The following is a 14,772-nucleotide window of genomic DNA, read 5'->3' as shown; positions in this document are numbered from 1 at the left end:
CCAATTGGAGCGAGGGATAGATCAGCATATCTCGTGCACAGAATAAACGCTGCTTAGAATACTTTATTGTGATCTTCGTGTGAAAGTGTATGTTTATTCGCGCCCTCGTGTGTCTATAGATGCTGGGCGTTGTGCCCTTTTTTTCCAACTCTTCCACCTCTGAGGACTATTTGAATGCTGTTAATATGAAAGTTCATGTAGTAAAAGATTCGTATCCGTCGTTATGTTGTTGATTCGAGCCTTGTATCGTATGTTCTCGTCGAGTGTTCGGTTCGCTTCATCCTTAGCCGACCGCAGCGACAGCCGTCGTGACAGCCATGAGCGTCGTTTCTGATACAGGTTCGCCTGTATACGTCGGATGCGGGAACCAGTTCTTCTCAGACATTTGCGATACCCAGTATAAAGGATGATCCCAGTCGTACTTGTCCTGTTCTCCTGTGTAGCGAATGGATCCGGCGTCGTGTTGGAGGGTGATCTTTGGAACTAAACGATCCGTTAGCACTAAAATGGGGCGCGGTAGAGTTTTCGCTGTCGCAGTACCTTTTCCGTTGTTCATCTTGTATCGTTTCCATACCAGAAGGTGTTTCTTCACCTCTGGGTCCTTGAGATTCTGTTTCACAAGGTGCCGATCCTTGGGCGTCAGAGTCTCAAAGTGGTCTTTCCTTCCTACGCCATTAGCGAGGCCTGACGACCTGGCAGTCGGCCACTGATTGCAGTTGTAGTAATGCCAGTGGGCGAGAATATTGTTGCAGCTGACGTGGAGCCTCTCGACAAAGTCGGGGATCGAGTATCGCAGCTGTTACGTTAGCTACGTGCTTCAAAAGTCGAGGTCGCCATACCCTTGATCCGTAGTTAGCTCTCGCATGTCGGTACCGATCCGCTGTCATGCGACTCGCTTCGCGCAGGAGTATGAAGACGACGAGGTAGATTGTGAACCACCACCGATTCTTGTCCTGGCTGAACAGCCAATCGATGTCGCGTAGGAGCTTCTCCTTGTATCGCTCGAGGACCTCGTTGTAATTGAGAGTGTCGAATTGAGCGACTATCATGCGAGGGACAGACACTTTGCCGTAGAGAGGGTAGGATTTGTCTTCGGTTTCGGGGAGCATGCCTAGTGTTTCGTTGCCTTCGATGTAGAGAGATCCTACAGTGTGCTCTGGGCGGGATTAGGATGGGACGCAATTGAGGTGAGCTGAATAAGAGTACTTACGGATGGCGCACCAGAGGATAAAAAGGTTGCCGAATATCTCGAGCTCTTTCTCATCATCCCCCGAGAGCTTTTCGCCGGATTTATGATCTTTCTGCGAAGGAGTCAGCGTGGAACTCGTGTCGGGATTCAATCGGTGTACGTGAAGGTCCATATACCGAGCCATGGCTGTGAGGTACGTTCTGATGATAGGCCCTCCTCCAGCTTCTGATTCACTCTCCTCTTGGATAGTGTGATAAAAAGCTGGAAGAGCATTGTCAATGGTGTATTGTCGTACGCTTTCGGCCGTGTCGTAGATATTTTCAAGGCAGTAACTCGCCAGCTCCTTCTTCTTGAACGTGTCCTTCCCAAGAAGACCATCAGTCCAATATCGGGCAGTCACGTCGCCATCAATGGGTCTGAAGCGCACAACATTCATACGAAGAGGTTTGCCGCAAAGATTCTGTGAGACCTCAATCGTGACAGCGACGGTGTCAAGTCGATCCCCAATATCTCGCATTTCAATACCAGCCCATCGTCTCGTGAGTTTGAGCCCGCCGCTTCGATAAAGAACAACGTCGGTGATTCGGAGTCGCGAGCATGGAACGCGATGGATAGTCTTTGGCGACGTTTTTGAGAATTTCTTGCATGTTTTGCATGTTCCTGTTGGGTTGGACACGTCCACCTGGCACTGTTCATTTTCATGTTAGTGGGAACAATTGCGGGACAGAGAGAAGTGTACTTTGATTTTTTGGAAGCGGCAACGAACACAGGCGCCGATCTCTCGTGTGTTTCTTACAATCTCGCGTTCCTCGGATGTGAGGCGACGTCTTCCAGAGGTACTTGTTGAGCTTGGGGGAGCGATGCCGTTTGTTGAAGACGATGGAATAGTCAAAGCAGTCGACTCTGTTTCGTCATCGGTTCCAGCATCAGTGTCGCGAGCGTCAGAGACATACTCAATCTCTTCTTCTGACACCTCGGAGGAGGAGGATGACTCGTACTGGGGACAGGCCTCTTCGGCTGATGAATCATTATCTGAAGAGGATAGATAAATGCGGCGCTCCCAACAGGAGAAGGCTGAGGGACCAGCATCTGTCTGGAATCCGTCCGAGTCCAACTGATCGGCTATGATTTTGTTGAATTGTCGAAGAAGGTCATTGGCTACATTTGAGTCTTCATTACCTTCTTCTGAATCATCTGGCTGGTCAATTTGTTCATCATCATCTACTTCACTGCTCCCACCAGAACCGTTACTTGTGTAGTTAACACTTTTAGTATGATCTTCATCCTCTGTGTCATAGGGATAATTGGGTTCTGGGGAGGACGCGGTGGGGAGGACGCGTCGAATGCCATTGTGGATGGCTCCCGGGGCTCTACCGTTATCATGGCCTGTATCCGGTCCAGGGACATCTTCAGCAGAGCTCTCTGCCTGCCAGACTTCAAGATCCAATTCCTCATCTTGAGACCTGCTAGCAATGATCTCATGTCTCGAGGGCGAACCAATGGTAGGACTTCCAGGGTCGAAAGACAGCAAACCATTGAAATCGATCTCTAACTGATCAAGGGTGTCTGACTGACCTGAGTCGTCGTCATCATCAGACTTTCGACCGAGGCCAACCTGAGCTTGGACTTCTTGACTCGGGGAGTCTCCCAGCGCTTCCGGAGAGAGTAAAGAGCCAGGTACATCTTTCGCACCCCTCCTCAAGTGGAAGTCTGGCTTTAGCTCTGTCTTGTCCGTCCGTAGTTGACCCGCATCGTCATTAGGTGGAGAGGTTGACTGGGTGCCATTGACTGAACGAGAAGCTTGTTCATTAGAAGAAGTATCAGAACAAGTATCTTTGTTCAGGTGAGATACTTCTGGTGGGGGCTGGCTCTGGAGTGTCTGACTCAATGGTTGTCCAGAAGCAGGATCCGAAGACTCGCTAGAGCTAGAACCGGAGCTGGAACTGGAGTTAGAAGCTGAGCTCTCGGGGCTTAATCCGTGTCCGGATAGAATAGTTGCATGCAGAGGGGTACCGTGACTTCCATGGCGCGGACTCGCTTGTTCGGTTGATGTTGAGAGGGAAGATTCGGGTGATGAATCAGTCTGAGGAGGACTCCCCAAGCCCTGAACGTTCACAGCTTCGACACTCCCGCCGCGATACACGCCCCCTGTGTAAGTGCCACTAGAAGTGGCATTGTCTGACCTGGGGTGTCCGGGTTGCTGAGCACAGTCTGGCGATACACTTGACTCTGACGAAGAGCTTGGATCCTGCTGACAGGCACATCTAAGCTCCGACACTTCTCCTGACACACGATCGTCATCATCTGCATAACCGTTAGAACTGTGTCAGTGCCACTGTTGATCCAACACTTACCACTATAAAATCGCTGTTGGTTCAAGCTCGAGCGGTGACGTTTTCGTTTCTGCCAATGGACCGTGCCCGTATTCTCCAGTTTCCGAGTTCTCTGGATCGACCTGTTAGAAGAAGGTACCCAAAATATTTAGACAGGGTAAGAAAAATCATGGCTTGGAAACGGGGTCCTTTCAGTTACACAGCATCGAACCGACACCCACCAACAGGGCCTACTGCATAATTCTCACAGGGGTGCCTTTAGGCGTTGTTCCTGGCGAGCAAAATTGCCGAAGCTGGCAGGCATCCTCATTGCAAAAGGTTACACGAATTGAGGCCTGACATCTGAGCTGAGCTGGTGGAGTCTGGTTCGTTCGTCTTCATCCTCTCTCACTTACGTGGATCTCAGCTGGACGAGTAAGATTCTCCATACCGGCACCTGGGGGCCAAGGCCCATGGAGGCAGTGTCCCATGCAGACACAACTGTCAAGTGCATGCATGTACTTTACCGATATGCCCGATATTGGCGATATCGCTGGCTTGTGAAGCTCAAGTCAAGTCACACGACAGCTCGGCAGAGGTGGTGAAGTGACAACGCAGGAGGCAAGATTGCAGCCTCCCTGAGGGAGCGTGCCCTGGAATCACCCACTCGTTGCCCTCGAGACCTGGTCTGCAGGGTGTCGACGTCTACCAGTCTCTGGCCGTTGTGTGAGACATCCTTGAGATAATCCTTGCTCACAGCTGCAGCTTATCATTTTGAGCAACAGTCCAAAATCACAACAAATCTGTATAAATTCCGCCATTTTCTCCTCAAGAATGTGAGGTTTCACAACTCTCATATCTTCTGGTGTTTAGACCAACTCATGTGGGTTATGGTTCAAGCGTCGAGATTTGCAGCGAAGATTGATCGTCCCTAGTAAGGATTGGATTGCACTGATACCCCTGTCCATATTGTTCAACCAATCATAGACATGACAAGGGGGCTCTCTAGACCCATAAAGCTCGTCTTCTGGCCTCACCGGTTGACCTGAGTGGTCAATTAGTACATACTGTGGGTTTGTCTGGCACGCACTACGCATTAGCCGTGCCGAGAGGTCATGGATTGTGACAGAAGGCTATTCGAAATAGCCTTCTCCGGAGATGGAGCGTCATATTATGCGAGCAGCTGGCCTTACGAGGCATTACAAAGATTCAATGGCTTCAGATGTATGTCTATAGCTGCGAGAGGAGATTAACCTCACATTGATGGAATTTACAAGTCAATTGGATATTTCAAGAACAATATCAACGAAAATCACATTCTACGAGCCAACCAAACAAGCCACCCGTTCGTGGGGGTTCCATTTTCAGAGTACGACAAGGCTCAAATCCTCACGTGAAGCAGCTGAGACATATTATGGGGTAGAAAATTTGACAGCTCGACGATCAACCGCAGGTTCGTGACCGGAGAAATTCAAACAATGCGAAAGTGGATAATCAAAGGGCGTGATCGAATGTCTGAGACACGAGTATTGAGATATCCTATGACATGACAGGGGCCAGTAAGATCGTCAATCTCGAGAGATTGTGCCGAGACATGGTACCAGAACGCCAGCACGGCCCGCAACCGGCTCTTTCTAGTCGATGATATTCACGATGTGACATATGTGTATAGGAGTTGAGATCTGCAAGCTTGGAACAGGCCATGTTTGTGATGAGGTCCTTGTGACTCGCTTCGGCAGTTGATGGAGACGAAGGGCGAGACGAGGAGGGTACTGAAAAGGAACTATGTAATTTCGCAAAGAATCAGGTTCGTCTCAAAAGTGGAAAGGATCGTGAGATTTGCTTCTGCTGATGTGACCTAGAGGCTTCACTTTTCTAACTCTCAGATTTCAGCAAGAGAAAAGAAATCATCTTACCGTCTGTTCTCACACAGGGATAATGACTAGCTTGGTGCTAATATAAACTTCAAGCCATTCCCGTGCATATCACTTCTTTAGCTAGTTTGGTTTGCCGAGAGGCGCCGATAGAGGTTTCAATCTTTTCTCATTCGCGAGACATTGTAGTGTTCGTCGGAGAGGGAACGCTTGAAGTTGCATCGCTTTCAATAGCTTCGGGGCAGGTTTCTTAGGAGCTGTAGTTCAGCTGACACGAGTACATAGGCAGGGCTATGATATTGGCGTCATAGTCAAAGGACGCCAGTAATAATCAGTTACTCTGGTGCCATTGTGCCATGCCATTCCAGAGGAGTTTGATTATATAGTGGCAGATGGGAACATGCTTTGGTATGGCGGGAGGAACGTTCCGTCAACGGTTGTCTTAAACAGACATAAATATCTGACGATGTATACGAAGACGTGTGAAAAGAAGATGGAAGCAAAAGACAGGAATGTAAAAAAGAGTTGGAAGGGGAACTACCAACACGGAAGGTTTTTATTTCCAATTCTGACATGATAACGACACGTGACAAGACCTCTCGAGACAACAGCATTGCAGGATGATGGTTGTTGGTTGTATTCTCCAATGAGCGACTAATAGCTAGTATATAGTCCTGCATAGTGACCTATAGTAGGCTGTTCCTAAGGAAGCGACAGTAGATAGACTCTCGAAACCCTTGATAAACCAAAACATGTCGTGACACGGAAATGACTGAAGGTCTCAGAACAGAGACAAAATCAAAGAACATAGAGTGGTCGGAGAATCATTACTCCTCGTCTGAAGTCTCAGAGTCCTCGATCATAAAGGCTGCAGAGCTGGTAGTGTACTTCTGCGCAGGGTACTCTGCCATGGGCACAATAGGGTAGTGTCTAGCCTTGATCTTGCGGTTCTCTCCATAGGCAGCTTCCCAGGGAGGAAGCATACCGCTAGGAATTGCCCAGCCGTATTTTTGGTTACGAAGCCAAAGTCTAACCATGTGACGAGACGAGTTATCGTCGTCAGTGTAGGCGTCTCGGCGGTGGACGAGGGCGAGGTTGTTGAAGAACAAGAGATCTCCTGTCTCAAGCTTTAGCTGCAACTCAACACGAGAAGCAGCCTCTGAGATAACTTCAAGAGCATGGAGTTGAGCCTCTGAAAGAGAGGGAATGTTCGAGTTCGTCATACTCGGGTGCGGTCCGAGGCGATGCGGGTCGAGGCTCGCGAGGAGTTTGCCATCGTGGAATGTCAAGACAGGAGCGAGATAGTAGGAAAACTTACGGCCCGAGCTGTTTGAGACAACTTGTTAGTTATGTTTCACTGTGTAGAGGATGTAGTTATCTTACAGCTGGACGGGCCAGTTGGGAGTCAGGAGTGTTTTGATGACTTCTGGCTCTCGGTCGAGGAGGTCGTTGAAGACAGTCCAGGCTGAACTGAGATAGGTATATCCTCCCTTGTTGGCGCTGTCTCGGACTTGAAGGGATAGAATGTCACATCCCATGTCAGTGTGGAAAGGCTGTAACTAGTAAGTAGAGTATTATTTTCGTGGAGTTGATGTAACCTACCAGAGGTCCATTGGTATGAATACCATGACGCGCGTCGGCAGGAGTTTTCCATTGCTTCGAATCGGTTACATGAGCTGAAAACGTTAGATAAAACTGATGGTTCTTAAATAATAGTAGTTGGGGGACTTGGATTTGCTGAAGGTTTAAATTTCCGGAAACGTACATAGCATGTTACCCTTGCGGTCTTGGAGTCCGCGTTTGTCAGCAACGTAGCCAGCTACACCCAAGAAGATAGTAACACTATCTTCAACAGAGTATTTCTCGCCATCGATGCCACGAATGACAACAAAGCCTCTTCCAAGATGAAGAGTCTCGGCGCTGGCACGCAGACGGCGAGACAGGTTTGGAAGAGGGAAGTTGTCAGGGCAGACTTCGTCGCCGTCGAGTCCAAGAGCTAGTTTCACACGTTAGCAACTTTCCTCTCCGAGTCAGGCGTAGCAGGAGATCTAACTCTTGAAACTAGCGAGGGCGCTGTCGACTTCCTTAGCTTCCTCGCCGCTAAGACGGAGAGTGTAAGCTTGATCTCCCTGATAGTCTGCTCCGGACCAGACTAGGGGACCAGCCAGTGCGGCGTTGGAGGAGTTGGAGTTCTTGATAAGTGATTCCCTGAGGAGTCCAGAGTTTACACCAAGAACGCCATCGTTGCCAGAGCGCTGCATGGTAGGTGCATAGTCCTGAGTGGTGCCCCTGAGAGTTGCCATTGCTAGAAATAAAGCAAAAATATGCTGGTTAGGGTAGAAAATAGATATAAATTTGGTATAAAGTTCTTGAGGTCTCTAGTTTTTCTTTGAGTATAACTTCACTTTCGAGACAACAGAGCGGACTATTTAAATCCTCAACTCAACTCCTCTCTTAACCGCCCGACTTCGAGGACAGCATGTCCCACGTCCTACGATTTACAAGGCCCATTCCATTTCTCTCAGTCTGAATAGCCGCCAAGAGCAAACACCTGCACTTTGATGAGTGTTTGTTCTCCGGAAGTCTCCCCGGGGTACACTCGTTACTTGTCACACTGCATCAAGTTGTGGAGGTCAGTCTTGAGAGAGAAGTACACGGCTTGTATCCATCTTGTTGGCCAAACACAATCCTTCCCTGTTATTTTACATCGTCAGTGTTGGTTGGGCGAGTCGTGGGGCCGCTGTAACGAGAAGATTGCCTTATGGAGGCATGGCGGCTGCTGAAAGGGGTGGTGATGCCCTGGGATAGCACCTCTGCGAGGCCAAGTATCTCTGAGTTGGCAAACTCGTCAGTTTTAGCTATGATGGTCTCAGAAATATCTCCAACCGAGCTTTTATGCTGTGAAGAGGCTCTTTTGGCTCTTAATAAACCCCCGAGTGCTCTCACGTCAGGGCCAAATCATCTCGGCAATTAAGCGGGAAACTGTTATTTCCACACATTCCTCGACTAGTTCTCGCTAATACTCACCGGACAAACATCGTCAGAAACAAGGCTGATCGATATCAAACTAAGGATCTTAGTCCTGGCCTCGGCTGCACGACATCACTCTTCCGGTCCTTGTTAGCGAGCGCTAAGACATGTCGCGGGTACCTGGATCACGCCCGGCCAAATAGTTTGTCGTTAGTAACCGTAAATACATGCCGAGATAACTATCCACCGTATGTGTGATGATCATACGCCTTACCGTGGCATGGCGGCCTGGTGACAAGATCTTGTCATGTCAGTGATATCAGGGGTTGCTGAGATCTTGATGGGCTGTTGGACAGGGAGTCTAGAGTCAATATTGCAGAGTTAAATCTCTTAAACAAAGCTTCTTTTTAATAATAAGCTAAATAATAAGAGTTCTGTATTTTAGAAATACTCTTTTTTATCTTCTCGGAGCTGGGTACGCAGATTTGGGGGCCGGTCTTGAGGTTTCCGGCTGGAAACTCACAGCCCCGACAGCCACAAGCCATTGCCTTTCTTCACTTCACTTTTAAAACACCATTATATCATCGCTGTATCTGTCTGCCTTGTGCCACCGCACGCTCGTAAATGCCGCTTTGCATCCGGGCCAATGATCATTGCAGCGTCTCTGTTCTCCAGCCCCCGAACACCTTCAATTGTTCAGTTTCGGAGCCTGACTCTGACTTATCGCTTCCTTCTTTTAACAACACACTGTGTGCTCCGGGATTAGGCTTCTTGACCTAACCGCTCAACGACAATGACAAGACGGCAATTCTTCCGCACTCAGGGGTGTCCCTGTCGAGGCTATTGTTCGCTAGGAATAATGGTCCGTTAGTTCGTCTGTAACTATGGCGTGCATGACCAGCTCGCCAGGCTCTTAGTCTTATTCTGTTAGTAGCTGAAGGGGCTAAGGTTAGAGACCTAGCTCAATATGGATGATCACAGTTCAACAGAGATGCCATCAATTTACACTGTCTTGGTCAACTGTAACCCCAACTCGAATAGGCGTGGGAGTCGGAAACTGCCATTGGCCCTGTCTTTAAATCCTCTCACCGGTATCCATTGCCAAATGCGAGATACTTCCTCCACGGCAGAGCAGAGGTTCCGCCTTGGCCCGGAAATGCGACTGTGAAACCCGGTGAACAGTCCTTTTAGCCTTCTTCTCTCTTTCCATCTCAGACATCCCACGATCTTCTTATGTTGTACGACGTAGGTTGTGAGACTCAGCCGCCAGATGTGCTGTTGGTCAAGCCACTGTTCGCCTGTTCCGGGTTTTCATGACAACTACCCCCACAAGCGATCTCTTCGCTATCGGTCGGCACCAAAATATTGGGCAAACCAATTAAATAATATCCATTTAAGTTCGCGTGTTTAGAGTCGGCAGTGGTGGCCATGTGCCAGAATGGCCCGTTTTAGTGTTGGCATAGAGTTTACTTCATAAAGCGCCCTTATATCAGAACTATGTCACTTGGCGGCCGATCATGACTGGGGTGGTTCTTGTGCCAGTACGTGAATTGGAAGGCTCAGGGCATGTCATAATCTCGCGGTAAGCATATTATCTACTCAAAACTAACGATATGCGTTGAGTTGTCCTATAATGCCTGCTCTTTGTGACGGTTTTGATAGCCTTGTTGATCTCTTAACACATTCCTCCACTTCGGATAAAACTCCGACTTAGAACAAATGGGTCTTAATTTCTCTTGACATAAAAATCTTTAAACTAACTGGGGTCTCGTCTCGATGCTCTGGTCAATCGATTCGGGGACCCCGGGGGCAAACACTTGCATCAGGGAAGCTACCCGGTTGCCGGCTCTAGGATATACCTTGGACCTCGTGGCTTAGGGTGTATACAGATTCTTGAGGAGTACTTTGGAGATACCTGACAGATGCTCGCGTCAACAGGATGGATAGAGCGAGGTGGGCTCGGCGGCAATGGAGGGTATACTTTACGATGACACGAAGGAGAATGAAAAGAAGCAAAGAGTACCCTCATATCATTGAATCAAGACTACCTAATCAGGAAGGCATGCGTTATTTGCTACTCTAGTGCATCAAGATGTTGAATGTGCTGGCTCGCATAGTAGAGATCACTTTGAGGCCATCCCAGCCACCGCAACTACCGCACAACCTCCAAACCATGCCCCACGTATCGTTCTAGTCATGATCATCTGCTGTCAAGCCTGACTAGATATAACTGGTGCCATGGAGTTCCTCAGCCAGCCATGTCTAGACGACTTTGCAAACAAGTGACAGGGTCTAGATGATGATAGACCTTTTGATAACGAAGCGCTGCACATTCGTCTTGCTCAGCGCTTGCATCACAATCGGCTGATCTTTCCCGGACTCCTTGAGTCAAGATGGACAAGATTGTGGACCTAACTCTGTGTTTGCTATCCCAAGACTATCATGGTACATCAGCAGTCTTCACTCAAAAAAACACTAGCCCATTATGCAACCATCAACGGTTGACGCGCCAAACTCTCTAGTCCATTAACATGATTCAGTATCCAAGCTCATTCTCCTCCCTTGCTCCGCTCCTCGGTTGCTTGATGGAATCAAGCCAACAAACCCATTAGACCAAAAATAGCCCCTATTCCCACAGCTGCCGTCACATGGGCGGCTCCCGCAGTCTGAACGGACGTTGGGCCGGCTGTCTCCGACTCAGCGTACGAACCAGATATGGTTGTCGTCTCTGTAAGTGTCTCTGAGGTTGTGAGAGTTGAGCCCTCCGTGCCAGGAACGACTGCAGCCCCAGAGGGAGACCCAGCTGGCACCCAAGAGCCCCCGGCAGAAGACACATACTCCTCGACAGTCGTGTATGTTCCCACGAGAGTTGAAGTCGCCGTCTCAACGCCGATAGACTCAGCTGTAGCTGAACAAGCAGCGCAGCACTTTCCAGCCTCCGAACAGTCTACACCCGAACTAACAGCCTCAACGGTTGTTAACTCCGTCTTCGTACCTTCGACCACAACCTCTCCTGTCGACGTAGAATAAGCCTCCACAGTCACTGTCTCGATGGTGGTCGATATTGTACGAGATAGCGTGATTGTCTGAAGTGCCTTGGACTCCCATGTCTCATAGAAGGTTTTGGTCATTGTTACCGTGATCTCTGTCGTACACGGTTCCGAGACAGTGACCTCTTCAGTCAGTGTTGATGTTGACGTCCACGTTGACGCTGGCATTTCCGTAGCTGGAGATGTCTGAACAGACACGAATGACCACGTTGGTGTTATCTCTGTGCCACTGGGATAGACCACTGTAACTCCCGACGTCGATTCTGAAACAGACGTCGCCTCCTCTGTTGCTGCTGATGTCCATGGAGGTATTCCTAGCCCACTCGAAACCAGCTCGGTCGATATGGAAGGCCCAGGTTGAGGCCACGTCCAAGGAGACAAGTCCGTGTCAGTAGTCGAGCACGACGTCGATGTTGATAGAGAAGGTGATGGAATGACTGGAGTCCACATATCTGTCGTGCGAAGGGGAATAGGAATAGGGGTGTTGAATATCGTGATGCAAGTGGTTGCCACTGGGACGGGAGTAAGAGGGGCAACCTTCGATTCACCACTCTTCCTATCTGTAGTTAGTATAGCTTCTCCTTGAAAGAAACAGGGCATCATACCAAGAAACAGTCACAAAGGTTTGACAATGCGGTGCGCAGATTACCGTCCCAGATGCCTCTACAGACAATGACGGTTCAGGGAACTCGGTCCCAATGCTGAATATCTGTGTATATGTCGTAGTATCCACGAAAGTGGAAGAAGAAACCTCCCCATCGTCCGTAGAAGAACAGAAAAGACAGTCCACAGTCAGAACTGTGGTTGGAATAGGATTGAAAGACTTTGGAAGCGAGGGAAGTATATCCACCGACAAAACAGCATTTCTAGAAGCATGAAAAGGCTGCTGCTGGGCCACAGCAACGTAGGCCCCTGCGACTAGGATAACGAAAAAGAGGACAAGCATGCCCATGGTGCAGTAGAAGCCACTGTAGAGAGTGAATCAGGTTCAGTTATTCAGAGTATATCCTCCGTCTCCTCATCAAGAGACATTACAAACCCTAGCAAGCCATAGCGCTCCTTAAGTAGAGATATAATCCACTTACACAGCATTACTATGCCGAGCTCGGGAGGCACTCAAGACTTCGAGTTCTTATCAAACGTTGATCATGGCCTGTTTGCCGTTTCTTTACACGGGTGCTGCGAATTCGCAGACATATCACTGCAGGTTCTGTCAAAGCTGCGGTGGCATATTCGTAGACTAACCAATTATGTCCCCTGCTGGTTCTGTGGTACTGGTGAGGCGGTTGGGTGTTGTACGGATAGGGGTAACGGCATCTGGTGTGACTGCGGTGTAACTTGATCGAACGGTTTGCACCACTTGGACTGTTCTCCAAACGGAGTTTGCGACACGTTAATCTGACCGACGGCAGTATTGAGGTTCTTCCATGGTAGCTTGGAATGGTTCGATGGTTGAGAGTGCAACGTTGTTGTCGGTACCAGTTGCCTGAAGACTATGTCTTTGGTGCACACCGCCATTTAACTCGTTTACAAATGCTCAGAAAAGAAGGTGTAGTTAGGGTTAGTGTTCAAGCTTTTCAGTAAGGATTTGATGGGGGAACACAGAGGAAGTGGTGGTAAGGAAAGGGGATGATTCATGATGCTGAAGGCCATCAAGGTCGAAACTTCAAGGGCCAGTGTCAACCTACGGTAAGAATATTCTGGAAGGCCGCTAGATCTTTCCGTTCTTATACATGCATTTAGCAGTCTAAATTATGCATGAGACGGATCTCATCCGGCATGTTGCTGCCAGATCTCCGTTGGATCCTCCCAAATTTGGCATGGGTTCGCCCACAGGGGGCATATCAGCCTTCTGAACTTCGATTAGGCTGCTTTCATTTGTATTAGTGTCATGTCCCTACTCTTTCCCTCTCTTCAACATAGCATGATCTAGTATCTCCGATCTGGAATATTAGAAACTGTTACTCGCACCCGTCGGGATGACCTCCGAAATCTGAGATTCCCGTCCGAAACAGATGCCGGATCCCCATGTCTTACCTGCATAACATTCTATACTACACTGAATAAGACATAGAGAAGAGAAATGTGACATGTCTGTTGAAATTGAGCGCCACGGCTGTTGGTTCTGGGAAACTGTCCAGGGTCTCTGCAAGCTTAAAGTAACATCAACCATTCTCATCACACCTGGTCACCGGGTCTAAACGGGAATTAGGAGGACTGAGAGTTATGGAACGGTTCCTATTCGTGAGCTGACCTGATGTCTCTTCCCTCCTCAATAGCACCATAGTGTCTCATACCGTCTTGTCATATTCATTCAACCAGGCTTTCATTCCGCTGATTCGTGTGAAGTAAAATGGAACCACAGGCCCCCTAGATCAGTGGGTTGCTTCAATATTCTGTTATCGTAGTATTCAAATCGGAATGAAGTAGGGAGCGGCTGACATTGCTCGTATGCTGATAGGGGGAGTCACACCTACACATAGTGGTCTGGCAAAGAAATTGGCATTGGAAACATGGAGCAACGTGTATTGCAGTGGTTAAAATGTAGAACATCTCATTAATTTAACAGGAGTATTACATTCTTAGCACTCACTAGTGACGGTTGCCATTTCCATTCCTGGTTCGCCGTCAGCTTAGGAATTGATACCACTTCAATCCTCGTAGAACACGATCTTTTCGCTGGTCACTCAGAATCCATCACGTCGAACTTCATTTCAGCTACCCTATAAGCTCATTCTAATTCCATTAATCTTCGATAAGGAGGATTTACGGGAAATTGAAGAGTGTCTTCGCGTGACATGATTGCCCAAGGTTTGAGTGATCTTGACTTCATGCATGCACGTATCGAACGCCTGTCTCGCGACGCTTCACTATCCAACCATCACTTGCTATACACGGTGTTACTTGAACCGAATTCTCCAAGATAAGCAGTCTTGGGCAAGTGGGATTTGTGGATGTTGCCACTGAAAATGCGCGTACTGCTGCTTCGCGGGTCCCCTATTACTGATTTGCGTGCTTATGGCCGTTCACGTAGTTCTCAAAGTCAACTCTACTCGTATTACGCCCACCAGTATTAGTAAGTGATTCCCTACACTCGCATCTCGGCCGATAGCCAACTACTGTTGGTTCTCATATGCAGGGACTTTCCGTTATGGCCCTATACTCTCAATTCCGATCACATGTCATTGTACGGCATCTGGAGCCTTGAGCCATCGCTGAGAAGTAAAAGCCAATGATGCTGTTGTAATCTAGGCAGCCATATTACTTCTCCAACCTCTTTAATATGCATATCTTTTACAGCCAGTTCAGCCCTGTGACGAAACAAATCAGGCCATCGGGAAGTTTCGACCACTCCAAATAAGCATTCTCGTATTATT

General features: G+C 48.6%; 3 protein-coding genes across 3 annotated transcripts; all 3 read right to left on the bottom strand.

Moving 5' to 3' along the window:
* Positions 1-51: 51 nt before the first annotated feature.
* Positions 52-4,343, bottom strand: BKA55DRAFT_567163 (uncharacterized protein). The gene is made up of 8 exons (XM_046192703.1): positions 3,918-4,343; positions 3,544-3,634; positions 1,929-3,493; positions 1,350-1,877; positions 1,211-1,301; positions 840-1,156; positions 541-796; positions 52-483 (listed from the first exon to the last, which is right to left on the bottom strand). Exons 1-8 carry the CDS (start codon positions 4,017-4,019, stop codon positions 284-286), a joined length of 3,150 nt encoding a protein of 1,049 aa, XP_046050431.1. The 5' UTR covers positions 4,020-4,343; the 3' UTR covers positions 52-283.
* Positions 4,344-5,993: 1,650 nt separating this feature from the next.
* BKA55DRAFT_675376 (uncharacterized protein) lies at positions 5,994-7,678 on the bottom strand (the record flags this gene model as incomplete). Its single annotated transcript, XM_046198067.1, has 5 exons — positions 5,994-6,701; positions 6,759-6,928; positions 6,978-7,051; positions 7,141-7,371; positions 7,429-7,678. The coding sequence occupies 5 exons, from the start codon at positions 7,676-7,678 to the stop codon at positions 6,203-6,205; spliced, it is 1,224 nt and encodes a 407-aa protein (XP_046050430.1). The 3' UTR covers positions 5,994-6,202.
* Positions 7,679-10,936: 3,258 nt separating this feature from the next.
* Positions 10,937-12,798, bottom strand: BKA55DRAFT_737910 (uncharacterized protein; the record flags this gene model as incomplete). Its single annotated transcript, XM_046201378.1, has 2 exons — positions 12,001-12,798; positions 10,937-11,951 (listed from the first exon to the last, which is right to left on the bottom strand). The coding sequence occupies exons 1-2, from the start codon at positions 12,345-12,347 to the stop codon at positions 10,937-10,939; spliced, it is 1,362 nt and encodes a 453-aa protein (XP_046050429.1). The 5' UTR covers positions 12,348-12,798.
* Positions 12,799-14,772: the final 1,974 nt, after the last annotated feature.

Source organism: Fusarium redolens, assembly GCF_020744475.1.
Source record: "Fusarium redolens strain MPI-CAGE-AT-0023 chromosome Unknown BKA55scaffold_7, whole genome shotgun sequence".
Lineage (NCBI taxonomy): Eukaryota > Fungi > Ascomycota > Sordariomycetes > Hypocreales > Nectriaceae > Fusarium > Fusarium redolens.
The sequence above is the reverse complement of the archived record's forward strand: the minus strand, read 5'-3'. Positions and strand labels throughout refer to the sequence as shown.

Coding starts and splice junctions, on each gene's coding strand:
- BKA55DRAFT_567163 (XM_046192703.1), bottom strand. CDS start 4,019: ATGCATGCACTTGACAGTTGTGTCTGCATGGGACACTGCCTCCATGGG. Junction 3,635..3,917: donor CTCGTCCAGCTGAGATCCAC/GTAAGTGAGAGA, acceptor AGGTCGATCCAG/AGAACTCGGAAACTGGAGAA. Junction 1,878..1,928: donor GCCGCTTCCAAAAAATCAAA/GTACACTTCTCT, acceptor GAAAATGAACAG/TGCCAGGTGGACGTGTCCAA.